Genomic DNA, 27,869 nt, shown 5'->3' on the forward strand with positions numbered 1-27,869 from the left:
TAGAATCAGACCCATCTGGGTTTAAACCCTAGCTCCACCTATTGTTGGCTGCATGGCTTCAGTTCCTCATTTGTGCAATGACTGAAAGAATGTATTAAGCCCTAAAAGTGGATGCACAGAAATTGCTTGTTAGCTCATGGAACTAAGTTTAGTTTTTCGTAAAAGCCTTCATCTCATAGTCCTGTGGTTCTCATAACCTTAGTTACAGACCTCGTGTGACATCCTGAACAGCACTGCCCTCACCATTTCCCCATCACAAAAACGTCTGCTAAGACTAACATTTAAAATACAAGGGAACTACATACTAGAAAGTTTTTGCCTTTTTCCATAACCCTCCTGAAATTTTTCTGCTTTGACATTTTCCTGCATCTGATATTTTAAAAATCGATATAGTTTTGTTTGCCACTAAATGAACTTAGGTGAAAGAGAGGAGTCTTAACTTTAAGAAAAACTTATGGTAATGCCATAGAATTGTTTTTCTCTATTCCTAAATTGTTCTCAATCTTGGAGCTTCTTCTCTATACTAGAATTAAGATGGTATCTGATTTGACACGTGATGTATGTACTTATTTTAAGATGAATGTAACTTCATATTACTTCCCAGAGGTCTGCAAAACCGACTTAGTGCTCTAACCCTGTCTCTCAGGGAGCTTTTTGAGGCAGCCCATGACAAAAGCTACCTGCCAAGCTTCCCCGAATTGGAGACCAACAAGAATCCACACACCTCAGAGGGGTGCCCTTAAAAATAAAGGAGATAAAAGTCTTGAGGAACCTCGGTAAACTCCGAGGCTCCATTAGAAATGCTAATTACTGCCTCCACTAGCCTATACTTAATGTTAGAAAACCCAGGGAGATTCTCCCGAACTCTGGAACGCTCGCATCTCTGCGGTTTGAGCAAGCGGCCGGGGCTACCCCGTCCCCATCGGTCTCAATGGCCGACTCCGCCAAGTGCCACGCGCTACAGCGCGGGCCGGCAGCGATTCTGCCCCCCGACGGGGGTCCTCACAGCACTTCCAGCCCCACTAGGCCAAGAAAACACAGGTCTCGTGCTGTTGGCCCCATGCTGTGGTTGGGGGGGGGGAGCGGGAGGTGACCCCGAAAGCCCCGGTCCCGCGCTCTCAAGTCTGCCGCCTTCGCCGGTGTCGGGTTGGCCTGGCCGAGGCTCGGCGCGAGGGCTTGGCCTTAGAGAGCCCCCAAGACCGACCGCAAAGTCTCCCCGCAGCCCGCTCGGCAAACTTCCAAGCGCGGGCTGGAGACCTGTCTCCAGGCGCGTCGAGGAAAGACCCAAGGTCTCAGCTGGGGGACGGGCGGGGAAGCCCCCGAGGTGGGTCTTACATCAGCCACCCCACGTGCGACCGGAGGGCGGGAAGAAGCCACTCCTGTCCCCCGGGCTGCGCCTTTTCCCCCCCAGCCTCCGCCCCTCCCGCCGCGCATCTCCCCGCCCCGTCCTTGGTGCACCGCGGCCGCCGAGCCGAGCGGCGCCGCGCGGGGCCGAGTCGAGCCGAGCAGCCACCCGCGCCGCGTCGCCGGTTTAAGCGCAGTGCGGAGCCGCGGCCGGGGGCGGCGGTAGTGAGACCAGCGCTGCGCTCCAGCCCCCTTTTCCCTCCATGGTTTCTCTCCGCTCCCGTGAGTAACTTGGCTCCGGGGGCTCCGCTCTCCTGCCCGCACGCCGCCAGCCGCCCCGGACCGCGCCGCCGGCCTCTGCCTCGAGCAGACCCCTTCCGACGGCCCTCACTGCGCAGGCTGGGAGCCTCTCCCCCCTCCGCCCCCGCTGCGGAAAGTTAAGTTTGAAGAGGGGGGAAGAGGGAAACATGGACATGAAGAAGAGAATCCACCTGGAGCTGAGGAACCGGACCCCGGCAGCTGTAAGCAGAATCCCCTTCGGGCTCCCTCTCCCCCCCGATGACTTGCATGTAATGGTGGCCACCTGCGGGGTCCCAGCCGCGGGCTCGCCGACCCCGGCGCGGGCAAGAGCGCAGCTCGCGGGCTCGGACGGGAAAGGCGGGCGGGCGGGCAGGCGGGCGGGCGCGGAGGGGGGAGCGAGCGCGCGGGATTAACTCTTTGGCGCCCGCGGGCTCCTGCGGCCGTCCGGGGAAGGCGGTGGGGTGGGGGAAAGCAAACTTTGAGCTCTTCGCCCGCCGGGGTCCTTTCCCGAAGGAGCGCGTGTGCGTGTGGCCGGCGGCAAGAGAGGGAGGAGGGGGTTGTGTAACGCTGGGAGCCATGTTTGCAGCCTCCCGGGATGCGCGGCCGGGCGGAGGCCGGGCCTACGGAGGAGCCGCGCTGCCAGTCCGGACTGGGCCCGCTGCGGGCCAGGGCGGCCTCCGCGTGCCCCCGGCCGGCCCGGGAGGGGGCTCGAGCGGAGCAGGAGGCTCCTCCAGCCAGGTCTCGCGGTTGGCGCCGGTCAGGCCAGGACGGGAGCGGAAGGACGAACAGGGGGTTCTTTGCCTCCAAGGGGGACAGGAAGCCCCCTCAGGCGCCGGGGGGCTTGGGCAGGCGCGGCCTGGCGCGCGCGAGCGGGGGAGGGGCGAGCCCGGGTGGCGGAGGTGGCGCAAGCGACGCCCCTCCCGAGGCCAAGTTTGAAAAAAGGAGTCGGTTCCCGCCATTTTTCAAGCCTAAAAATAAAACTTTGTCTACCTATCTCTCTCGCCCCTTTCGACCCCCAGGCCTTCCCCAGTCCCGGTCTCCAAATGCAGGCCGCGCTCGGCCCGAGCTAGCAGTTGTGGCGTAGGCGGCTTCTCCCTCCCCCCCGCGCCGCGGCGGCGGAGCCCGGGGGCCCCTGCCCGGGAGGTTGGCCCCTCGGTGTGGGCGGGCGGCGGCTCCTCGCGTCAGCCCAGGCGCGCCACAGGCCGACGCAGCGCCATGTTGGCGGGCACCCGTCTCCTTCCGCCGCGTGAGTCGGCCTGCGGGCTCTGTCCGTCCGGCCCTGCCTGCCCGCACCGGCGGTGGCTCTGAGCCGCCGCTCCCTTGGCCGAGCCTGCGGTTTGTTTGGCGCGGGCCTCGCCAGGGCTCGGCTCGCACTGGCGGGAGCCGAGCGCTCCGGCCGTCGCCGACTCATCTTTCGGGCGCGCTGCCGCCCCCTCCCCCCTTCTTAAAAGGGCAACGGCAGGAGGCCGCCTCCGCCCCTAGTCGCGGGTACAGACGGGCCTCGGCTGTGCTTGCTTGCCGGGAGGGTGCTGCCCCGCACGTGCTTCAGAGCCGCAGATCCAGGCCGGTGCTCGCCTGCCGCGGCTCCGTGAGTCGCTGGCGGGCCTTGAAGAGTCGCGTCTTTATTCTCTACCCCGCCCTCCCCGCGAAGTAGAGCGGCTTCCCGCGGCAGGGCGCGGGGCCATGTTTCCCGGCGCCAGCGCTGGGAGGCCGCGCCTCTGCCAGAACCCCTCCGCGGGTGAGTGGCGTCCCCAGGCAGAGGGGAGGCCCGGGGGAAGCCCTCACCACCCCCTCCCGCCCCTGCGCCCCACACTGGAGACGGGCGCGTTTCGGGCAGTCAGGTAGCGTTGGGTAACAAGTTGCCAACTTGTGGGAATTCGTCAAGCAGGCTTTCCCTGCTGTGCCAGGGGTTTTAAATCTCTGAGGTCCCCACAAATGAGGTGCGGCCCTACTGCATCTGGTGTTCCCACCCCTCCCTGGAAGACCTCTGGTGGTGGGCGTCTCGACTCTGTCCCCTGAGTTTTAAGGTTGAGATTTGACCGCGGTCGTCCCTTCCGTCCATCAGTCAGACATTTTGTGTCGGCCACGTGCTAGTACATTGAACCTTTAAGCCTCTTCACACTGAAACTTGCAACCTAATTTTGAGGAGAGTAATTAAGACATTTGAATTATTACTGCTCAGGTCCAAATCAGGTGAACGTGAGTAATTAAATTTACCCGAGTTTCCAAAAAGAAAAATACGTATATGGTTCTTTAAAGTGCCTTAAGATCTGGGATTTGGATTTTAGCAAGGTGTGTAGAGCAGTATTAAAATGCTCGGCTGAGGGCTCTGTGGCTCCCTCTGAGAAGAAATACAACTGATCTGGTGGTGTATATGGAATTTTTTCACACATGAAATAACTAATACTGATTTTTAAAATGCATATTTAAGTATTTAAGTGCGTTGGGCCTTTTTTTTTTTTTTCCCCATGAAATCAACTTAAGCCTTACCCTTTTGCCAAAACAGTTTTTAGTCATGTGGCTTTTTAAATTAAAAGGTCATTTTGCCAGTTGCACTATTCACATTTCAAGTACTCAAAAGTCCCAAATGATTAGGGGCTGCTGTATTGGACAGTACTGCTCTACAGTAATTCACTGGTTTTATTAAATAAATATTTGCCAACAGCATGCCAGGGCCTGGAAAAACAGTGTGAGGCAGAGCGCAGCCCCTTCCATTCTGAAGCCTCAGTAACCGGTGGTGCCTGTTGCCTAGGTGCAAGTTAGGGGCCTTGGGAGAGTGTCATAAGAGCCAGCCAAGATTGTGGGGGCAAAGGGTCCCCTAGGGACTGTAACAGGGAAACTGAAACCAGTAAGAGAGGTTCTTAGGAGAGGAAAGCCTTGACCTTCAACTGATGGGGGGGGGTGCTGTAGGTTTAAAGGAAAATTTTTTTTTTTTTGTCTTTTTGCTATTTCTTGGGCCGCTCCCGCGGCATATGGAGGTTCCCAGGCTAGGGGTCCAATCGGAGCTGTAGCCACCGGCCTACGCCAGAGCCACAGCAACGCGGGATCCGAGCCGCGTCTGCAACCCACACCACAGCTCACGGCAACGCCGGATCCTTAACCCACTGAGCAAGGGCAGGGACCGAACCCGCAACCTCATGGTTCCTAGTCGGATTCGTTAACCACTGCGCCACCACGGGAACTCCGGTTTAAAGGAAATTTTAAAAGAAGAGTTTAAAATTTTTAGCACAAAAGCATCATCTTTAAGGTAAGTGAGAGGTTCTAAGATGATTCTAAGTCAGCAAGTCTTATGGGTTTGTTGTGGGGTGAGACTGGGGAAAGGGGAAGAACCCTCTCTCCATTGACTGTATTGGTATAACACAACGCTCTTAAATGCACAATAGCGTATTCCAGATGTCATCAGGTGGAATAGAAGACTACTTGAGAGTAAGTGGAGGCTTGATCATAAATGTTTTAAGACCAGATAGGCTTTTGAGTATGGCTTTTTTGTTTTTTTTTTTGTTTTTTTTGGGGGGGGTTGAAGAAGACCCTGATGACAGTTTACCTTGTAAGTCCAAAACACCTCTTTATATCAGAAGTGTCTTTTCATAGTGGAAAAAGTGGCTTAAGATGGCATTTTAACATATCTTTGAAAAGAATAATGATCAGTAAAAATATAGGCAAGGAGAGGAAAATTTTTATACAAAATATTAGTGTTAATTTCACTGAGAGCAAATTGTATAGTGCCAGAAAGTACCATTGATATTGATTCACATATTGGTGGTGGTATCAGATGTGAAGAGACATGCAATATCAAGACGTAAACCAAATTTAGATATATTCCATAATTGGAAAAAACACCTGTTCATTATGTGAGGCCCTCATCTTTCTATTTTTCCAAAACATGGCACTGTTATTAACTATGGATCTGGGAACATCTGTCCTTCAGTCTTATGTTCAAAAGAGAAAGCCATGCAGTTCCTGTGGCTTGTAATCTATGCCCCTGTGAAACCCTGTATGCTTGACTGAGACATTTCATATCCCACAAATAATAGTTTTTCTCCTAGGCCCAATTTACTGGAGAATTAAGGGTTTTCTTACATTACAGGTTTTCATTATGTATTTTTAAATCCCCACTCCCCCACTTTTGGCATTTATTGTTGTGTCTGTTGTGATTTTGAGCTCAATGGGATATTCTAATTGGTTGTAATAGCCGCTAATTGGGGTTATTTCCTTATGTAAGTAGTGCCTCTTCATTGAGGAAAAATTAGATGCAGATAAGCAAAACAATAGTAGATATAAATAAGAAAAATTTAAAGAACCTGAAAATCTCACACACACCTATACTACCATGTAGATATTCTGGTGTAGAGTCCACGAGAATGTTTAATTTTTTCCGAACTCAAATTATACTGTTAATGCATATACTATCTCGTTGCTAATATAGTAGTAAACATCTTTATCTTCTATGGCACAATTTATTATTTTACAGTCTCATTGTTAATGTCTATACAGATCATTTAACCATTCACATTAAGTGACCAGAAGGATTTTTGCTTTTTTAAATAGTACTGAAATGAACATTTTGTAATGTGAATCTCTGCCAAATTGCTTTTTAGAATATTTCTCTACCTATCAGTAGGATATGGATGTTTCCTTCCTTCATGACACCCAAACATTTGAGAACTACTAATTGTAAATTCTGTTGTCTTTTGAAAACGTACTTTTAAAATAATAGTAGGGTGGAAGATTTTAAGATTGGTTAACTCATGAGGCTGGAAATTGTCAAAGGTGGCAGGAGTTACTTTCCACATTTTTGTTTTTTTTTGTTTTGTTTTTTGTTTTGTCTTTTTGTCTTTCTAGGGCCACACCCGAGGCATATGGAGGTTCCCAGGCTAGGGGTCCAATCGGAGCTGTAGCCGCTGGCCTGCGCCACAGCCATAGGCATAGCCATGCCAGATCTGAGTCACATCTGTGACCTACACCACAGCTCACGGTAACGCTGGATCCTTAAGCCACTGAGCAAGGCCAGGGATCGAACCCGCAACCTCATGGTTCCTATTCGGATTCATTTCTGCTGCACCATGACAGGAGCTCCACTTTCCACATTATTGGATTATTTCACTTACTGCAATAATCATGTATTTTCTAACTAAAAGAATTGATAATGACCTTTACGCCTCCATATCTTTTTTTCCCTCTTATAACAAATTATAACTGATAAATGGGGAAGGTCACTCAAGCAGGTAGGGAAAATTGATTTTTTTTTCCCCCCAGACTAACTAGGGGAATAGGAAATGAGAGCACATTGGAGAGGATGAAAAGAAAATGTCTTGATCTCCTGCGGCTACTAGCTCCAATCCCCGTAACTTGGCTATAGTAGATTTCAAATTTTTCACTGACTAGTTGTGAGCGCATCAGCTTTGCTGATGGCTATAGAAAACAAAAAAATTGGATAGGAAATGTTTTGGAATTTTGTTTTTAGTTCTTAAATGTTTACTTAAATTCATATTTGACAAAAAGCTAGTTTAGTTGGGAAAATGGGGGATCAAGAAGAGTAAATTTGGCCCCCAGTATTAGTCTATCCAGTTACTACTTTGGATCAAATAGCTCCCTAAGTTGAATGCACAAATAGAGAAGTACCTGCCCAACCTTCCAGTATTAGATGGTAGCCTTGAGAGGATTTGGGACATGAGGAAGAAAGAGTAGGGTGTTTTTCCTTGATTAGAACCTTTTGTTTATTTGGGGTCTAATTAGGAGGCCATGACACTATCTCTGCCCCGCATGCTCCAAGCACCTCCCTTGTTAAGGCAGTCTAGATTCCTTCACACTGCAGGAAGCAAATTGGGGAGAGGGAAGGTTTAATTATTTCATGCTGCTGTCATGGTGCCTAAACACAGACACCTTTTCACCAGGGTCCTATTTAGATTTTGGTCTTTTTAGGGCTTGGATCCCAAGTGGCTGTGGCTGTGGCATAGGCTGGAGGCTGCAGCTCCGATTCGACCCTTGGCCTGGGAACCTCCATATGGCGTGGGAGTGGTCCTAGAAAAGGCAAAAAAAACAAAAGTAAATAAATAAATAAAATTAATCTTGCAGTTCCTATTGTGGCACGGTGCAGTTGAATCTGACTAGAAACTGTGAGGTTGCGGGTTCGATGCCTGGCCTAGCTCGGTGGGATAAGGATTGGGCGTTGCCCCGAGCTGTGGTGTAGGTCAGCCAGCAGCTGTGGCTCTGATTTACCCCTGTCCTGGGAACCTCCATATGCCGCAGGTATGGCCCTAAAAAAGAAAAAATAAATAAATAAAATGAGTCTCACATAAAAAGACAGCATGACATTATTTATGAGAAACGTGTTCAACAGAGAAGATTATAACCTCTGGTACATCCATATGCTTAGAATTTCTTTAGCCGTTAAGAAATATTTAGAGTTGTTAAAAGCATATTAAGTAATATTGTTTTATCTTGCTAAGACTAAAAAAAAATACCAAAATAGTAAGTGACAAACAGTAAATGCTTTGCATTAATTGAGTATATTTAGGATCAGACGGTAGATTCTCTTCATATCCAAGTTTCCCCTGGTTCATCATCTGCTCAGTCCCCTGCAGTCCTGATTGATGCAAACCTCTATGCCATTTTTTTCTTCATTTGACAGTTGTGAAGGCTTGCACCCATGGAAGGAACAAACCCAAGTCACAGCAGTGACCATGCTGAGTCCTTCCTTAACCCTTAGGCCACCAGGCAACTCCTGAAGGCTTTTTCTCATATTGAAATATGGTGGTAACTAAAACAGATATGACCTTACCATGAAGCAGTGACTCCCCCACCCCTACACGTGTGACACATGGAAGTCCCCAGTCCAGGGATCCAATCTGAGCTATACCTGGGAAACACCAGGTTTTTAACCCACTGCACCTGGCTTAGGATCAAACCCGCACTGTCCTGAGGCAATACTGGATACTAAACCGGCGGCACCACAGCAGGAACTCCCTAGCAGTGACCTTTTTAAAAATAGATTAATATTCTTATTATTGAAATGTTTAAATAAGGTTATGGAGGAGTTCCCTTATGGTGCAGGAGGTTAAGGATCCATTGCCACTGCAGTGGCTTGGGTCTCTGCTGTGGCGTGGCCACACACACACAAAGGTTGTGGAAGTCTCCCAGCCAGTCAACTTTCCCTGAGAAGAATTCTTGAGAAGACTATAAGAAAGCAAGTGTGGGAGTTCCCGTCGTGGCGCAGTGGTTAACGAATCCGACTAGGAACCATGAGGTTGCGGGTTCGGTCCCTGCCCTTGCTCAGTGGGTTGACGATCCGGCATTGCCGTGAGCTGTGGTGTAGGTTGCAGACTCGGCTCGGATCCCGCGTTGCTGTTGCTGTGGCTCTGGCGTAGGCCGGTGGCTACAGCTCCGATTCAACCCCTAGCCTGGGAACCTCCATATGCCGCAGGAGCGGCCCAAGAAGTAGCAACAACAACAACAACCAAAAAAGACAAAAGACAAAAAAAAAAGTGTGTGAAATGTTACATAAGGGATAACACATTGTATATTCTCTACCATTTTTGTCCCACAGCATATTCTGGAAATTAGTCCCTCCTTGATGGATAATTAAATTGCCTTCTAATTTCCTCAATTCTTTTTTTTCCAGTTACTTCTTATGTTTTATTCATAAGCCTTTCGGAGTGTTGAAACTAATGGGTCACCTTTGGGTACTACAAACCCAATTCTAATTGGTACTAAGACCACTTCTTCTTAAGTCTCCTTTGCAGGATCCCCCAGGGTTCCATCCTTGTTTCTCTTCCTAGGAATTCCATCCTTCTATTTTTTATTGCTTCTGCCCTGACTTCCAAATACAGAACTTAAACCGAGAACTCCCCTGAACTCCAGACCTGCATGTCTAGCTGACTGGGGATACTTTCATCTGGATATCCCATGGAAACAAATTTGGTATCTTTTGTAGTAGTCATTACATATCTGCCTCTCTCTCAAAAAGAAGCCATTCCTTCCTATTTCCATCTAGCTACATAGTCCCCATTTCTCAAACGAACCTCAGTTCTTTATCATCTTTTGTACCCCACAGTTAAACTTGCAGATTTTGACCACTTTAACTTCTTTTTTCCCCTCCCGGTTTCTGTTATTTGGTTCAGCAAACTTAATTCTCTCATATTTGAATGTTTTATGGTAGTCTTTTTTGGGCTGTGCCACGGCATGTGGAAGTTCCCAGTCCACAGATTGAACCCACACCTGAGCCACTACAGTGACATTGCTGAATCCTTAACCCACTTCGCCGCAAGGGAACTCCAGCTTTATGGTAGTCTTTGATGACCTTAGTTAAAGCAGAATTTTGTCAGTTGAGAACAATGTCCAAGAGTTGATTTCACAGTGGACTCGAGGTATAATGTTTAAACTCCTCTGTGGCTTTTGACATATTGGTGTCATCTTGTATAACATTTTTGAATTCTCTGTCAGATAATAGTTGTAGAAAATCTCCCAAATGAAATGGAAATGTTTAGCTGTATTGCAATACTACTTAGGTGAGTGGTGATTACAGTGGCCTTTTTTTTTTTTAAATGGTTGGTTGGTTTTAGGGTTTTTTTGTTTTTTGTTTTCTTTTGAGGGCCACACCCCCAATGAAATATGTTAGTTCACAGGCTAGGGGTCTAATCAGAGCTGCAGCTGCTGGCCCATGCCACAGCACCTAGGGATCTGAGCCACATCTTTGACCTACACCACAGCTTACAGCAACGCCAGATCCTTTAACCCACTGAGCGGGTCCAGGGATCAAAACCTGAGTCTTCCTGGATACTGGTCAGGTTTGTGACCCACTGAGCCACAATGGGAACTCCTGTTGGAAAGCTTGCCTGGAGGTTACTTCCTCTTTTATTTTTTTGGCCACCCTGCAGCACATGGAGTTCCCAGGCCAGGGATCAAATCCTAGCCACAGTTGCAACTTTAACCCTCTGTGCCTGGCCAGGGATCAAACCTCCTTCCCAAGAGGCTGTTGAGTCCTTTTGAGCCACAGCAGGAATTCCAGTTTGTTTGTTTTTCTTTCTTTTTTTTCCCCTTAGGGCTGCACCGTGGCATATGGAGGTTCCCAGGTACTAGGGGTCAACTTGGACCTGCAGCTGCCATCCTGTGCCACAACCACAGCAACTCTGGATCTGAGCCTCATCTGTGATCTACACCACAGGTCACAGCATGTTTGTTTGTTTTTTAATACAAAAGAAATACAAAGAGTTCCCATTGTGGCTCAGCTACCTAAAAACCCAATTGGTATCCACGAGGATGCAGGTTTGATCCTTGGCCTACCTCAGTGGCTTAAGGATCTGTCATTGTCACAAGCTGTGGCATAGATCATACAGATGATGCAGCTTGGATCTGGCGTGGCTGTGGTGTGGACTGACAGCTGTAGCTCCCACTCAACCTGTATCCTGTGAACTTCATATGCCACAAGTGCAGCCCAAAAAAGGAAAAAAAAAAAAAAAAAAGAGGAATACATGCTTAGTGCAGATAGGAATAAATTGCAACGATCCTTGTCATTCTCCTGCACCCTTGCCCAGAGGTTACTTTCTCAGCATTTACTGTGTCCCAAGCCTACTTTCTACAGAAGTTCCACTTCACAGATGAGGAAACTGAGGCACAGAGAAGTTAAATAACTTGCCCAAGGTCACACAGGTTGTAAGTGACAAAGCAGATAGAATGGAACCTGTATGCATCCTGAAAGCAGGACGCAGACAGGGGAGTGAGAAGTGGTGAAGAAGCAAGTGAGAAGTTGTGGTGTTATCGGTGAATCTCTAAATCTGTTTGCTTCTCTAACTGGGGGGAGGGTATGGTGGTACAAAGAATAATGAATAAATTCTCCATAGATGATAGCAATTACTAGAGCAGTATCCTTGGACTTTGTATGAGAGGATGAAGATGTTACTACCTCCTATTTTCATTTTAAAACTGTCAGCAAGCATCTCCTTCCCTTATACATGCTTGATTAATGCTATTAAATGTGTTAGATTCACTGCAAGAATGCCTTTGGCAGTTAAAACTAATTTGCATCAGTGTAAATTTATCAAAATGTGTTTAAAACTTGCAAGCTTCAGAGTCAGCCACAGAGCAAGAACAGCAGTAGAGACTATCCTGGTAGATAGTCACACAGTAGACTGTTTATTAGATAATCAGTATTCACAATTCTGATATACTTTTGGATGGATTTGAATTCTGAATATTAAGATCTCCAAAGAAGGAGATTTTATGGCCTAAAAAGAACCTAATATCTAACAGTTTGCCCCCCCTAGAAATAGCTTTCTCACATGTAACACAGAATGGTCTTTGAATTAAGACCTCCTGTGTCTTGATCTTTTCCTAATATCAAGATAATCTAAGTAAAAGTTAATAAAACCGCAAGTGGAAATGTGTAGCTGAGAAACCTGTAGCCAAAATCTCTTAGTGATCTTGATGGGAAAAGTAAAGCTTTCCTCTTTGTGACAGTCTCCTGCGCCTTGAGCTAGGCTTGGCCTAAAAGGGTTGCTGGGGAGAGTGGTTTGGGAAGGGATAATCTTCACTCTGCATTTGTAGTTAAAGCTACTCCTTGGGGAAGAGATTTAGGAAAAAGAATAAGGGGGGTGTCATTTCTTCACTTACATCCTAAGGACTATAGTTTCTGTTTCTGGAAAGTAAAGAATTTAAATCTTTGTTGTACATGGTGTGACATCCCACCCTTGATATCTATCAGTATATTGTTACTAAAGGCTTAATCGTTTTTCCTTTATTTATAGCTGAGACAGGTCTAAGTAGAGTCTGCCCCTATATGGTTGGAGTTTTTGCTTTGTTCTTTGTTTTCTATATGGTTTTGAAAGCTTGTCTCCCCCTCTGTCACCCACAGGTTCGAGAACTTGTGCTGGATAATTGCAAATCAAGTGATGGGAAAATTGAGGGCTTAACAGCTGAATTTGTGAACTTAGAGTTCCTCAGTTTAATAAATGTAGGGTTGATTTCAGTCTCAAATCTCCCCAAACTACCTAAATTGAAAAAGGTAAGTGCTTTTTCTTTAACAGTAAAAGAGAGAACCATTCTGGGGAAGGGGAAAATATATGATTCTATCTGTAAGGAAGCATTTAGTGTAGCAGAAAGCGCATGGCCTTTGGAACTGGGCAGATCAGGGATTGAATTCCAGCTCTATCATTTCCCTGATGAGTGATCTTCTGCATGTTACTTAATCTCTCCAAGGCTCAATTTCCTCACCTGTAAACTGGTGATACCACCTGACCTTCCAGAATGGCTGTGGTGTTTGAAAGTAGTGCATGTTGAATGCTCAATAAATAAATAGTGGTTATGAAGAATAATTATCTTTTTAATGATTTACTTGTTAATTGTTAAGAATTTATTGTTGTAATGTCAGCTACTTTTGTTCTTAATATGCTCTGGCTTAGGAATCACAGGTGCCTCCCACTCTTCATGTTTTTTGTTAAGGCCAAGTTTAAGTAAAGACTTTTCAAATTTGTACTCCATGGTATTTCAAACTCAGTATATAATTGTTATTTTTGCTTTTTAGGGCCACACCCACGGCACATGGAGGTTACCAGGCTAGGGGTCAAATCAGAGCTGTAGCCACAAGCCTATACCATAGCCAGGACAATGCCAGATCCTTAACCCACAGAGCGAGGCCAGGGATCGAACCTGTGTCCTCATGGATGCTAGTCAGATTCGTTTCTGCTGAGCCACAGTGGGAACTCCCCATTATGTAATTTTTAATGACTGGGAAGTTTAAAATGTGACTTACTCCAAGAGTTCATTTTAACAACATTGCTGTATTTCCCTGTCCTACTTGATAGCTCATTGTTAGTGCTTTATTGGTCTAATTATAATCAATCATTGTCACCTTCAACCTCCCCCTCACCCAAAAAACATGTTTTTTTCATGTCCTTGCACATTTACCTGTCACAGAGCCCCCAGTATGTCAGAAGTGGAAGAAACTTAGATCTTGTGGCCTCGGCCTTTGTTTTAGAGGCACAGTAGTAGATCCAGAAAGGTATGGTAATTTGCCTAAAGCCACTTACGAAAGTGGTTAATAGTAGAGCCAGAATTAGAGCTCATATCTTCTATTTGCTAACCCAGTACCTTTTCCATTGGCAGTGTTGCAGAATTCTCCACTGTTTACCTCATCTCTGTATCAGGGAGTTTGAGTTGAACCTTTAATCTAAAAAAGATACGCATAGAAATCTGAAGTCAAATTTAGGCCAAAGACAAGTAAGCTGTTCCTATAGCCTGCCTGCTTGAATCCCGAGAGGGACTTTTTTTTTGGTTAAGTATATGAATTAAAAATCAGGAGTGGGAGTTACCATCATGATGAAGCGGAAACAAATCCGACTAGGAACCATGAGGTTGCGGGTTCCATCCCTGGCCTCTGTCAGTGGATTAAGGATCTGGCGTTGCCGTGAGCTGTGGTGTATGTTGCAGATGAACCTCCATATGCCGTGGGTGTGGCCCTAAAAAGCAAAAAGAAAAAAGAAACAGGTTCTGGGAGAAATTTTGGTGTGTAAATGTCACAAGTTTCCTAAATTTAAACATTGATTTCATTTCAAAATAAATATGCCACTAAATGCTTTGGCAGACTGCTTTGCTGTCCCTACTTCTTAAGATATTTGTGTTGAAAGGATATGAATATTATACGTATCGATATTCTAACAACCAAGAGAAATGGTCTCTATTTTGAATTTCTAAAACCTATGTAAAGATAATAACACTTGTGTCTTGTTGGTATAGAGATGTATTTTAAAATCTAGACCACAATTAGATCTTTTATTGGACTATCTCATTGGAAGGAAAAAAGTTTTGAACTACTGCATTTTTTCTCTTCTGAAATACTTAAAAACAACCAAGCAGCAGACTTACTTTTTTTGTTGTTGTTGGTTTTTTGTTTGCTTTTTTTAGGGCTACACCTGCACCATATAGAAGTTCCCAGGCTAGGGACTGAATCAGAGCTGCAGCTGCCGACCTACGTACACCACAGCAACACCTGATCTGAGTCACATCTGTGACCTGCGCTGTAGCTCTTGGCAATGCCAGATCCTTAACCCAGTGAGTGAGGCCAGAGATTGAACCCACATCCTCATGGATACTAGTTGGGTTCTTAACCTGCCGAGCCACAACAGGAACTCCCAGATTTACTGTTTTTTAAACTCATTCTTTCAACAAATATTTTAATTTTTAGAAGTTCCTCTGCATCATGTAGTTCATTTCATTGCATGCCCAACTAAATCATGTAAGTTTTCATGCCATTTATCACTGTAACAGCCATGTAATCTTGGGCACTTACATAATCTCAATAGTTCATTTTCCTTTTCTGTAAATAGGGGTGATAATTCTACTTGCTCCGTAGGATTTACTGTGAGATCAGATGAGTTCATGTATTTCTAGTGCTTTGAATAGTGCCTTAAGCACTTGAGTACTTAGCACTTAAGTACTGTGTAAAGGTTAGATACAGTTAACTGTTGTTGGCACTTAAAATTGAAACTAGCTATATGGCCTTAGTTTTCGGATCTGCAAAATGAAGAGTTTGAATTAGATGCTCTTAACCATCTTATTTTTCCACGCTTCAGTTTCTTTTACTCTTAAGATTCAAATATTCCTTGGTGAAGGTTCATTCCTTCATTGACAAACCAGTTGCCATGCTGCTTGATCGGCAGCTAAGAAATTAGAGTAGGTTCTTAAAAAGGCTTCTTGCCAAGTTTGTGCAAAAAGTATCCTCTGAGGAGTTGGTTTTGTCAGCTTTGAACCTATTGCCCCACTCCCTTTTCTGAGGTCATGGAGCTTCTTTAAAGTCTTGTACCATTCCCATAGCTTTCAGGGCAGCATTTCTGGTAGCTTCCAGATGTAGAACCCCATGGCAAGTCAGCACTGTACAGAACCAGATTAGGTTTCAAGTGGGCATTGTGAGCTTTGCTTGGCACACAGAACAAGCTGCTTAGAATGCACAGACCATTTACCCTTCTTGGCAGGTATCGAATATTACAACTTCTCAATTCTAATTTGCTTTGACCCACTTTTTAGGTTAGAAAATGTATTCACTGATATTAGGGACCAGCAAAGTGTTCTAATTAGCAGCTGGTTAAGAAAACACAACTCTTTTCATTCAAATTGTCTCTCTTTCCCCAAAGTGTTCTGGGGATCTGTAAACTTATTTGGGTTTAATGAAACAAAATGAGCGTATGTGCCCTAATAAAAAATAGAGATCATTTGATCTTGGTTGGTGTTTAAGAACTATATTGGTTACTTCTAACACCTTAATGATATGTGTTTCTTTTTGTGTTTGTGTGCCGTGTGCATTTTTCCCTTTAACAGCTTGAGCTCAGTGACAATAGAATCTATGGAGGTCTGGATATGTTAGCAGAAAAACTTCCAAATCTCACACATCTAAACTTAAGTGGAAATAAACTGAAAGATATCAGCACCCTGGAACCTTTGGTAAGTAGTTGAGAATTTGGAAAACAGGACTTACTGGTCATTTTCATTTTCATATTTCTTTATGGTGAGGGAAATAATTGAAAGTTATAATGGAGAAAGTGGTGATTTTTTTTATAGTAAACTTTTTATAGAAAGAGTCCAGTTTTAAAGATCAGAGCTTCACTAGTTGTGTGTTCCTGTGGCATTACTCTCCCTTTCTGATTATTATGGTGGCTTCCTTCAAAACGCTTTTCTTTTGTCCTTTTTAAATGTCATATTGACTATAGCCTTAAACATCCATCTTCAAATTTTTTCCCCAGACTGGCCAGGCTGTTCTGTACTTTTGTACTTTTCCAGAAAGGCTGTTTATGTTGGGTGGCATATCTGACTGTAGAAGGTACCATCCAAGGGCAGCTCCAGTGAGTTTTAGGTCTTTTAATTCATGATCTTGTGCTCTAGCTGGATCACTGTTCCCTAAAGTTTTGCATGGGAACCCCTAAATTCTCCTCTTAGTCCTGGAATAAGCTGTGGAAGGTTAAGTTTAAGTGCCACTTGGGTTACAGACTTGCTGTGTGACCTTGGGCAAATTGCTTCTTCTCTCTGGGCCTCAGTTTCCTCGCTTATGAAGCAGAAAGGATAATCCCTGCCTTACTTACCTCTTAGGAATTCTGAGAGTAAAAATAGGTATTTACTTACCTTGCTTTGTAAGTTGGGAAGCTAAGCTAATTGGGGGTTTAGTCCATGTGGAAGTTACAAGTGGCCAGAAAAGAGCTGCAGAACAAGGGTTCATGCAGAGTAGGGGGCTTTGGCTGCCACCTGAAAATTCTGTGATTTCAAGATTGTTAAATGACTTTCCCCCCTAAATATGACATTCTTGTCTATTTTAATAAGGCTAATGAAACTCAGATTTGTTTTATAACCACCCAAAGAAGTTTTGTGGCTTCTTTCTGGGTTTTTGTTTGTTTTTCTGTTGTACATAAAGTCAGTATTTCCATTTGATTTAACTTGCAGACATTGGAAGAGAGGCTACACAGTGGATAAGAGCTGTCTTTCAGGATCCAGCAGAGTAGAACCCAAGAGTATGAGACATCCTTCTGCTATCTCTATCTTTTCTGATGTCACAATATATTTAAATATTTGGATTTCATATCACTTACACAGAATGCTTTATTGATATTTCGAGGGAAGATAATGTAGGGTCAGATAATTGAGACTCCTCCAATATAGATTTAATCCCCATTTACTAAGTCCCTTTACATTTCATTAAGTGGATCACATTGAGCTCATTTCTCATTAAGTGTTGGGAACAGCCTGTTGATCACCTTTGCTCTGTGAATTTTGCCCCTTTTTTCCTGTTAAACTCAGATACTTGAGGGCACCCTATTTTTCTTAAATTAGTTTTCCTCCAAATCAATCCCCATTTCCAATGTTTAAGCAAACGTTTATTGTGTTTTGCTTTATTCATGGACATTAACATCTGCCCGTTGTATCCTCATATGATGCAGAGAAGAGAAACTGTCCTCCTCTTAGAAAGAAGGAAACCAAGTTTAAGCCGCAGGATAAATGGCAAGTAGGGATTCAAATCCAAGTCCATCATTCTTTGCACTGCCCTTGGGACCTGTTCTTTTCTTTTAATTTACACGTTTTTTTTCCTACCCAAATTGACCTAAGCTGGGAGTTAGAACAGGAGCACTAAATTAAGTGCTTAGGCTCTCCCAGTCAGATGGGCTGCATAAAGCCTTTGTTTGTGTTAATGACGAGCCTATCAATTTAGGGTCATAGAAAACTTAGGAATCCCTTTTCTCTAGAACAGAGTACCAGGCAGTACGTTTCCATGCTAGGTCACTGGCCATTGCCTAATCTCATGGCAACCTTAGTCATCTTTGATTTTTTTCTTGGAGGCTTTTGTCAATGTCCTAACATTCAGAGGCAGAGCAGAAGCAAATGTTGTGTGGGAGTTGTTTGCATGGGTGTTTCTGACCTGGGCAGTGATGTGGTTAGGGCCCTTTGGTGGATATGAAAGTCTGAATCCCCTTGGACAGTGAAATATGAGAAATAATCATTTAAATATTTACCATTTGCAGAGGATCTGCTTTGTACGATATACCAAAGTGGATGCTTTATGTGTGTTATCTTATTAATAATCCTCAACATTTCTTCAGAGTGGAGAGACATAGCATGGCCCACATTTTACACATGAGGAAGCTGAGGCTTAGGAGAGGTTGAATCCCTTGTCCAGAGTCACACACCTGGCAGGCCAGTGACAGAGCCACAGTGCCACACACCCAGGGCTATCTGGGAAAGCCTGAGTGCCTGCCATTCTTCTGAACTTGCTGTTCAGATTCCTGGATGTACTAGGTGGGTCTCCTGAAGTTACAACTTAAGGATAAATAAAACTGTAGGAGAAAGTGTGGGGGCGGGGGAAATGTTGGGTCCATTTTGACTTCTGAAAGTATTCTTCAGTTGTGAAAAACACCATCCTCATCCTCATCAACCACATACATTTTGAACACCGTCTACTTTGAGCCCAGTTCTTACAGTCAATGCAATGATTGTGAATGCCTCTGCTTACTACAGGGACATTAATCGAGAGACAAAGAAGGCATCAATTCAAACTTCCTTGGACACCTTTTTTAAGAGACCTGGGCCATCCAAACCATCCCCCAAAGCCCTTCTAAATTCTAAGAAGGCAAGCAAAATTATTGTTAATAAAATGTTTAATGTTTATTATGGATAGCCTATTAGTTTTAGGCCAAATTTCTGAGATGGTAGAGTTGTGAATTTTTTTTCTTTCTTTCTTTTTTTAAAGCCGTATTTACACATTACATTGGGATCCTGAATATCTGTGTGTAGTGTATTTTGGACCTTTAAAGCACAGTTTTACTGCTCTAAACAATTTTAGAGTTCTACCATTATTAGGAGTTTTGTTGATGTTTATTTGGTTTCACTTTGTTTTCTAGCATATTGTTTGGCATGTCTGAATTATTCATATGGGTCCTTTCTAAAGAAGTGGCCAAAAATGTCACGGATTCAGAGTTTCAGAAACAGGAGGCCCTGTGTTAGGCTGGTCAGTAGGGTTAGAAAATGTGCTTGGGGCACTGTTGAGCATTAAGATCAGGGGTTGTATGCATTTTTTTGTACATCCATTCCTAGGGAATAATATTGAACAGTAAATGGCTGCTTCCTTTGAGTGAAGAATTTATACTGAGCCTCTGTGGGGAAAGCTGCCTAAATTTACTTGTGGTTCTATATTAGCTGTTACAGAGTCAACCCTTTTGTGAAAAGAGTTCCGCAGTTGTCTGGGGTGCTATTTCAACATTTTTTCCCCCTCTTTGGCAAGAACGCATTCCTGGGCTTCTGGAGTTCAGGGACTGTCTAGTAGGAACCCAATCTGAAAGCTGCATGGCATAAAAGCGTTTCTCCCTGTGAGCCCTAGGGCTGGGGACAACTATCTTAAAGAAAGACCTCAGGGGACTGATATACATAAGCACATTATTGGATCAGCGACCTCTTGGATCAGTGTACATGGCTGTTTTGAGGAGTACATTTGCCTGTTGCTCTTAACTCTGTTCTGTGTACCCTGCCTGGGTCTGTGCTCCCAAGGGCTGTTCAGTGAGAATAAAATAAATGTGGGCACCTCTTTGATGAAGAAAATGAAGGTTTGTGAGTGCAGGAGTCAGCAACCCTTTTCTCTCAAGGACCAGATAGTAGACCACCTAGGTTTTGTAGGCCTTAGTCTTTGTTACAGCCACTCCACTTTGCCGTTATAGCTCAAGAGAAGCCACACAAAGTACATAAATAAGTGAGTGTGGCTGTGTTCCAGTGAAAGTTAGTTTACAGACACAAGAGGTGGGCAGGATGGGCCAGCACAGTTTGCCAAGCCCTGCTTTAAAGCAGAGATTTTGACATCATTTTGTAACTCCCAAGAATTATACAGACACCGTAAATCCTGAAGACAAGGTTTTGTTTCATCTGTATCTCTTCCCAGGCCCTTGTGAATATTGAAATAGATTTCCAATGAAGTATCAAAATCCTTAAACGTCAGCATTTATTTTCTGCAACTTACTTCATGAAGAGATCCTCTTAATATTTTTTTAGAGAATGGTAAATCTTTTGATTCAAAACCTTTAAAAGTTAAATTTGTGGGAGTTCCTGTTGTGGTTCAGCAGGTTCGGAACCCAGCACAGTGTCTGTGAGGATGTCAGTTTGGTCCCTGGGCTCATTCAGTGGATTAAGGATCCAGCAGTGCTGCAGGCTGTGGTGTAGTCACAGATGCAGCTCAAATTCAGTGTTGCTGTTGCTGTGGTGTAGACCACAGCTGCTGCTCCTATTCAGCTTCTCACCCGGGAACTTCCATATGCTGCAGGAGCAGCTTTAAAAAGAAAAAATAAATAACGTAGGAAGCCATATATCCATATGCCCCCAGGCCCCCCTCTTTTGCTTTTTAGGGCCACACCTATAACATATGGAAGTTCCCAGGCTAGGAATAGAATTGTAGCTGCAGCTGCTGGTCTCTGCCACAGCAGTTTGGGGATCTGAGCTGCGTCTGTGACCTACACCTCACGTCATGGCAATGCTAGATCCTTAACCCACTGAATGAGGCCAGGGATCGAACCAGCATCGCATCCTCATGGATACTAGCAGGGTTCCTAACTCGTTGGGCCACAATGGGAACTCCCCACAGGCCCCCGTTTTAAAAGGCATCAGACTACATAGTACTTCACATTTTGAGTTTTCTTTTTACAGGTGTGCCCCCTTTTTTGCTCTCTGTGAGGGTCTCTTGGCATTTTGTTACTATCTCCTTACTTACCTATAGTACTACCTATGTCCTCCCAATCTTGTAATTTATCCTTAATCAAAACTTAACAGACCTGGCACTGAAATACTGGTACACTGATAATAATAATGAAGATCTGAGTCGGATGTTTTCCTGTCCACTTCACCTGCTCAGAAAACTTGGGGGGCCGAGTTTTTAGATCTTAACTGGTTTAGTTAGATGAAACTGAAGTTCTAAACAAATGAGGTGTTGCAACAAAACTTGAAGGTATGGTAAAATCAGAAAAATTTTTAAAGTTCTGATAATAGAACTTTTCCCCAAAAATCAAGAAAGAAGAGTGTAATGTTCAGTCTTTTCCCCAAAAATCAAGAAAGAAGAGTGTAATGTTTCTCTACTTGCTGAGTTTCAACTCTGAGTCCCCTTTCTCTTTCCCCCAGCCTACATTGACTCCTGCCTTTCTGAAAAATAGCTGCATCCCCACACTTTGTGCTTTACTAGATTCCTTTGGAGTATTTACATTTATGTCTCCAAGTAGAAATCTCAAGAATTTCAAGATATCGATTGAATTAACTGATTTGATTTAATTTTCCCCCTCCTATACTACCACCTTAGAGCACTGACTGCTTGATAATCAAGCGGGTTCTTACTGGTCATTTGATTACTCATACATTAAAACTAGTTATTTATAACTAAATAAATTTAACCAGATATATTAAACTCTGATTTGTCTCACACTTTAAAAAGATCTAGTTTTAATGTTTCAAAGGCATATTTCTTAAGACTACTCATGCTGCCAAAAGAAAATTCTCTAGAGGGTAGCGGTAGAAGGTAAAAAGTAGTTAAAAATCTAGTGACCTAATAGAAAGGTTGCAAAGGACTTGAAATGTTTTCCTATGTAAGGCTGAGTAGGTAGCAGCTAATTGAATATAGAGCCTAGAGTTTTACCTCTTTAGAAGGTGGGTTTTGTTGCTTGTTCCTTTGGTTTAGGAGGTACATTTTTTGATCCTTTTCTTCAGAAAAAGTTGGAGTGTCTGAAAAGCCTGGATCTCTTTAACTGTGAGGTTACTAACCTGAATGACTATCGAGAGAGTGTCTTCAAGCTCCTGCCCCAGCTGAGCTACCTGGATGGCTATGACAGAGACGATGGTGAAGCCCCTGACTCAGATGCCGAGGTGGATGGTGTGGATGAAGAAGAGGATGATGAAGGTGAGTGCGCACAAAACATCCAGTGAACCTATTTTCTGCCTCTCAGAGGTCCTGATGAGGCTGCTGAATGCTCTTGCTATTGAAAAAAATAATTTATGTCCATGCGTCTAGGCATTCTCTTAAATTTGGAGCACTTGGGACGTTGAAATCTTCAAATGCTTCAAAATAGGAAATGCTTTGTTAGCCAGTTGGTCTTGAATTTGGAGCCTAGACATCACACTGTGCTCCAACCCACTGAAGTACTTGTGGTTTATGGTTTACTAAAAGGACAGTGGCCTCGGGCCTCTTGCCATTTCTCTCCCCCTTTCTTGGCTACAGTCTACTTATCCTTCCGCATTCAGCTTGGTCAACACTTCTGGGAAGCGTTTGATGAAGCTGGTGAGCTCGGTTAGGTTCTTGTGTGTGCCACAGCATCCCCTATGTACCTCTCAGCACTTGTCACTGCTGTTTTTGTCCCTTTCTACAATTATTTTATGCCTTTATTCACAGGGCCTAGCACTTAATGCAGACACTTGGTACATACATGTTTTTTATATCCAAATATAAATGTCTTTCCTGCGTGTGATATATGACTAGAATTTTAAGAGGTAATGATTTTAGAGGAGTATACGTTAGATTCTGTTTTTCATTAATAAAAGAAGTAATCTCTGGCCATAACATGGAATTAGAATATAGATTTTATTTTTGACATTTTTTTCCATCCAGTTATCTTCAGGAATCTTTGTATATTTTCTACTTAAACTATTCCTCCTGATTAGCTTGTACTTTCCTCGCACGGTGACTTGTTCACTCTGAGTCACTCAGGAGAAAAGGTTTTTCACCTCTTAGTGGCTTAGAGGAAGCAAAGCGGTAAGTTTTCATATCAGTCAGCATGAAGGAAGCCTAATGTAGAATTCATGATATTAGAATTTGCAGTATTACTGTATTTGAAGCATTCTTTTCAATATCTCTTTAAAGATAGAAGTTTAGAAGACAGAAATGGTCAAGAAAGTAGAGAGCATCATCAGGCACCTTGGGTGTAATTAGTGGGGTAGTACTCTGGAAGCATGTGGTTTTCTTCTCAGCAGATTTGAGACAAGGCAAAAAGAGATGGACACGTGTAATAGGATGTCTCATCTTATTCCAAGTGTTTTCCTCACTTATTCCCTTCACTGCTAGTTCTCAGTTCCTAAAAACCAGTTTAGTCTACTTAACTTCACCTTAAATGGGTTGAACAGCCACCTGTGTGCAGGGGCCCGTAAAGGAAATTCCTTGGAGAGTGGAAGGCAGTTCTTGAGAGTGGGATCAGTCAGGCAACAGATATTTGAGAATTTCCTGTATGCCAGGCTCTGTGGAAAATAGTGTTAAAAGAAAAAGATAAACACGGTCCTGTCCACTAGGAGTTTACTGTCTACTAAGAAGAGAAATGTTAAGTAATCACAAGTGAGCAAAGCGTGTAGTCATGGAGAAACACTAGGTGTTCATGTGAGAGCGGATGAGCTGAGGTTAGGGGGTCTGGCAAGGCTGAGGAAGCCTGAGGAAGGGATGTTTAACTGAGACTCAAAGGTTTAGTCAGTGTTAGCCACGCAGAAAAGACAGGGAAAAGTTTGCAGGGTCCGGAGGCAGGAGCGGGCACAGCGAGCTGCAGGACCAAGGGAGGTAAGAGCCAGTGACTAGAGGCCTGTACCAAATTGAGTGGAGGTACAGCTCACAGGTGCTTTTCAGCCTGCCTGGCTGCCACCACTGTCCCCACTGTCCCCAGCCCCATCTCCATCATGAGGTTATTATAGGTATTTCCCAACATCCTGATTCGCACACCTGTTAGCGGTGGTACCCTTATTGCAGAGAAGGAGGCTGGTGGGGTTTTTTGGGGTTTTTTTGTTTTGTCTTTTTGTAACCTTTTGCTGTGAATAATTTCAGACATTGACAAAGGCAGAAATAACAGTAAAATTAACTTTCATGTTCCTAGTACTACGTTTTGGTGATGATTAGTTCAAGGCTGATCTTATTTTTGTACATACACACTCTTACCCACTTCCCCCCTTCCTTATTGTGAAGCAAGTCCTAGACATTGTATCATATCATCAGTAAGTATTGTAGCATACACCTAGCTCTGGATTTTATGGGATTCAGGTCAAAGGGTCTGAGCTGCAGCAGCTTGGGAGAAAGGAGGTGACTGGTTCATGTTTTCCCTGACGTTGGAGTGGCCAAGCCTTTGTCCTGTAGACCCACCCAAAGTTCCCCGCCACCTTAGCAGGTGTGCCTTCTGAGACACACAGGGTAGTTAACATTCTTTTGGGGCTCTTTTCAGAAGGAGAAGATGAAGACAAGGAGGAGGAAGAGGATGGCGAGGAAGAAGAGTTTGATGATGAAGAGGATGAAGATGAAGATGAAGATGTAGAAGGGGAGGAGGATGAAGATGAAGTCAGTGGGGAGGTCAGTGCACCTCCTGCTTCTCTGCTTCCTATTTGTAGTTACAAGTGTGGATTTTTTTAAAAAGAAAGAAGAGCCTTCTGAAGAAATTAGTGTACTTGTAAATAGACTAACAGTCTGATTTATTTAGCCCCCTTCCCTTTTTAGTAAATACTAAATGGAATACTTAGTGCTAACTAGACAGTGCTTGGCTCTGCAGCGTTAAGTTTTGACTCTTTAACTTTGGGAGGCAGCAGTGAGTTGAGTATTCATTCAGTAGAGTGAGAAAACTGAAAACGTCGAGAATGGATGGTATGTCCTTTATTGTATTGAAGGGAAGAGTGTGTTTACTAATTCTGAACTTTTTGTGTATCCAGCTTAATACGGTAAATACATTATATGCCTGTTGTTAAAGAGTTGAGGATGCAAAGTTGAATAAAAATGTGGTCCTGTTTTAAATGAGCAGGTAGTCTGGTTTATGGGACATCCAGCAATACCACATCTCTGAGAAGCTGAATGCCATAGGGTAGGAGAAAAGAGTGACTTAACTTTGACCCTAAAGGGGATTTGTGAAAACAGACCAAGAAAGTTAGTCATCATGGAAGTTTCCGTTGTGACTAGCATCCATGAGGATGCTGGTTGAATACCTGGTCTCGCTCAGTGGGTTGCCATGAGCTGCGGTGTAGGTCAAAGATGTGGCTCAGATTTGGTGTTGCTGTGGCTGGTGTACGCCGGCAGCTATAGCTCCGATTCAACCCCTAGCCTGAGAACAATTCTTTTGTAGTACAGATATAAGGATGAGCCTTTGTATGATCTCATAGGTGTCTAATAAGATTAAGTCTCTGAAAGAAGCTTATTATAAGAAAGGTAATATAGAAATCTGTCCATATCTGTTTTGAAATTGAAGATTTCAAATTTCTGGGAGTTCCTATCATGGTTCAGTGGTTAAAGAATCTGACTAGGAACCATGAGGTTTCAGGTTTGATCCCTGGCCTCGCTCAGTGGGTTAAGGATATGGCATTGCAGTGAGCTGGTGGTGTAGGTCACAGACAAGGCTCGGAGCCCGAGTTGCTATGGCTCTGGCGTAGGCTGAGAGCTACAGCTCCTATTGGACCCCTAGCCTGGGAACCTCCTTATGCCACAGGTACGGCCCTAGAAAAGACAAAAAGGCGCAAAAAAAAAAAAAATTCAAATTTCTGGAATTATTTATTATAAGTTTGTGTACTAATTTAAAAATGTCTGTCAAATAAAACGCTACTTCTGAAAAGCAATTTTTAAAGAAAATATTAAATTAAGCTCATTAATTGAGGGAAAACCAGCAATTCTCATTAATATTAAAGTAGGTGAAGATAACATTACAGTTTTGTCCTTGAATGGACTGTTAAATTTATTTTATTTATTTATTTTCTTTTTGGCTGCCCCTTAGCATATGGAGCTCCCCAGCCAGGGGTCAGATCCCAGCCACAGCTGCGAACACAGCCCCAGCTGTAGCAATGCCAGAGCCTTAACCCACTGTATGGGGCCGGGGATCAAACCCTTGTCCCAGTGCTCCCAAGATGCTGCCGATCCCGTTGCCCCACAGCGGAAGCTCCGACTGTTAAGTTTATTGACAGTTTTTTTTTTTTTCCCATACTTCTTAATTAGAATTAATCTAATGATGGTGGTATGCTATTTACCATTGTTTAGGAAGAAGAATTTGGACACGATGGAGAAGTCGATGAAGATGAAGACGATGAGGATGAAGATGAGGATGAGGATGAAGGTGGGTTACTATGTGCGCTTTGGGGGAATGGCTCTTATTTTTTGGCTTTTTAGGGCCACACCCGAGGCACATGGAGATTCCCAGGATAGGGGTCTAATCAGAGCTACAGCTGCCAGCTTACAGCACAGCCACAGCAATGCCGGATCCGAGCCGTGTCTACAACCTACACCACAGCTCATGGCAACGCTGGATCCTTAACCCACTGAACAAGGCCAAGGATCAAACCCACAACCTCATGGTTCCTAGTCGGATTCATTTCAGCTGCGCCATGATGGGAACTTCCGGGGAATGTCTCAATTTATATTTTGAAGCCACTGAGAAGAAAATAAAATGCCTTTGGCCCTGGTGATCTTCAGAGCTGCTTTTACAGTCCCATCAGTGCATCTACTGGTTCAACCCACCTGCTCTTTAGACCCCATTATTTACGTTACTGTCAGGCATGAGATTGCTGTGGAGTTTTTCCATTACAAAAGTCTTAATTGGATTATGGTTTTTACAGGACATAAATAGCACCTCTCCAATTTTATTAGTGTTACTCCTTTCCCTTCTACAACCAAAACCAGTGAGACATCTAGTTATTTGTTAGAAAATAACTAACTCTTGTGTTAAGTTTCAGAGTAGCAGACTGTTGGCTGTGTTTTCCAACAGTTCATACTTTCTCAGCATCTCAGCTCTGCAGGTTGCAGGACTAAATTTACTTTCGTTACAGCAATGATTAGGACCTAGTCTCTGCTTCAGGGAGCTTTTTGGAACATTAAATTGAATGAAGATCTAGTTAATTTCATTGAAGTGGCCATGAATTTTTGCTAGTTGACAAAACAATGATGTGTTGGCCTCTATGTCTCAAATACCTAAGGAGTGTAAGAAATCTTTCTTCACCCACACCCATGGGATATGGAAGTTCCCAGGCCTGCTCAAGGTCACTTGTTAGTAATAGTAAGCCTGGCTCAGAAACAGCCTAGCTAACTTCCAGAGTCCTTGCTAAATGTTTTAATAACTGCTAATGTCTAATTGTTGGGACCTACCACTGTAAGAAAAATAAGTACTTGGTAGACAGCAATTTAAAATGGAGAAAAACTGAGTTAACCTTGCAGTGGTTTGAGATGCTGCTCTGCATTTATCTCCCAGTCAGTAAAAAGTTTGTTGTTGTTACCTCCATTAGCAAAATTAGGCACAGGCAATGCCTTTCCAATTGTCTCAAAGTGAATTTTTGTTACTGTACAGAGGAGGAAGAAAACGAGAAAGGTGAAAAGAGGAAGAGAGAAACAGATGATGAAGGAGAAGATGATTAAGATCCCAAATAACCAACAAAAAAAAAGAACTGTTCAGTATTGGTTGGACTGCTCGTATGGATTTGGTAGCTGTTTAAAAAAAAAAAAAAGTAGCTGTGATACAAACCCCAGGACACCCACCCACCCAAAGAGCCAAAGAATAGTTCCTGTGACATTCCGCCTTCCTCCATTTTAGTCCCTCTTGGAAATCCACCACCAAGCTTGGGGACTTACCCCAACAGAATTGTAAGCGATGTTATTAGGTTCTCAGTGTAAGACTCTTGCTGTAGCGTGGATAGCTGTGATTGGTGAGTCAACCACCTGTGGCTACCAGTTACACCAAGATTGTAACAGCATTTTTACTTTCTGTACAACAAAGAAGCTTTGTAAATAAAATCTTAACATTTTG

At 43.9% G+C, this 27,869-nt stretch overlaps 1 protein-coding gene and 1 long non-coding RNA gene across 2 annotated transcripts; both read left to right on the top strand.

The window, feature by feature from the left end:
• Positions 1-1,455: 1,455 nt before the first annotated feature.
• On the top strand, positions 1,456-27,869 carry ANP32B (acidic nuclear phosphoprotein 32 family member B). The gene is made up of 7 exons (XM_047768009.1): positions 1,456-1,865; positions 12,494-12,643; positions 15,952-16,074; positions 21,847-22,036; positions 24,327-24,451; positions 26,114-26,189; positions 27,414-27,869. The coding sequence occupies exons 1-7, from the start codon at positions 1,812-1,814 to the stop codon at positions 27,479-27,481; spliced, it is 786 nt and encodes a 261-aa protein (XP_047623965.1). The 5' UTR covers positions 1,456-1,811; the 3' UTR covers positions 27,482-27,869.
• Positions 16,101-18,742, top strand: LOC125120166 (uncharacterized). Its single transcript, XR_007133266.1, has 2 exons — positions 16,101-17,132; positions 18,631-18,742. It is a non-coding gene; the product is annotated as an uncharacterized LOC125120166 (long non-coding RNA).

This window comes from Phacochoerus africanus, chromosome 2 (genome assembly GCF_016906955.1).
Source record: "Phacochoerus africanus isolate WHEZ1 chromosome 2, ROS_Pafr_v1, whole genome shotgun sequence".
In the NCBI taxonomy this organism is placed as follows: domain Eukaryota; kingdom Metazoa; phylum Chordata; class Mammalia; order Artiodactyla; family Suidae; genus Phacochoerus; species Phacochoerus africanus.

What these genes read in the sequence shown, in the direction of transcription:
- ANP32B (XM_047768009.1), top strand. Translation starts at nt 1,812, where the DNA reads ATGGACATGAAGAAGAGAATCCACCTGGAGCTGAGGAACCGGACCCCG. An exon ending in AAGATGAAGTCAGTGGGGAG is followed by an intron (nt 24,452 to 26,113) that starts GTCAGTGCACCT and finishes ACCATTGTTTAG; the next exon opens with GAAGAAGAATTTGGACACGA. An exon ending in AGATGAGGATGAGGATGAAG is followed by an intron (nt 26,190 to 27,413) that starts GTGGGTTACTAT and finishes GTTACTGTACAG; the next exon opens with AGGAGGAAGAAAACGAGAAA.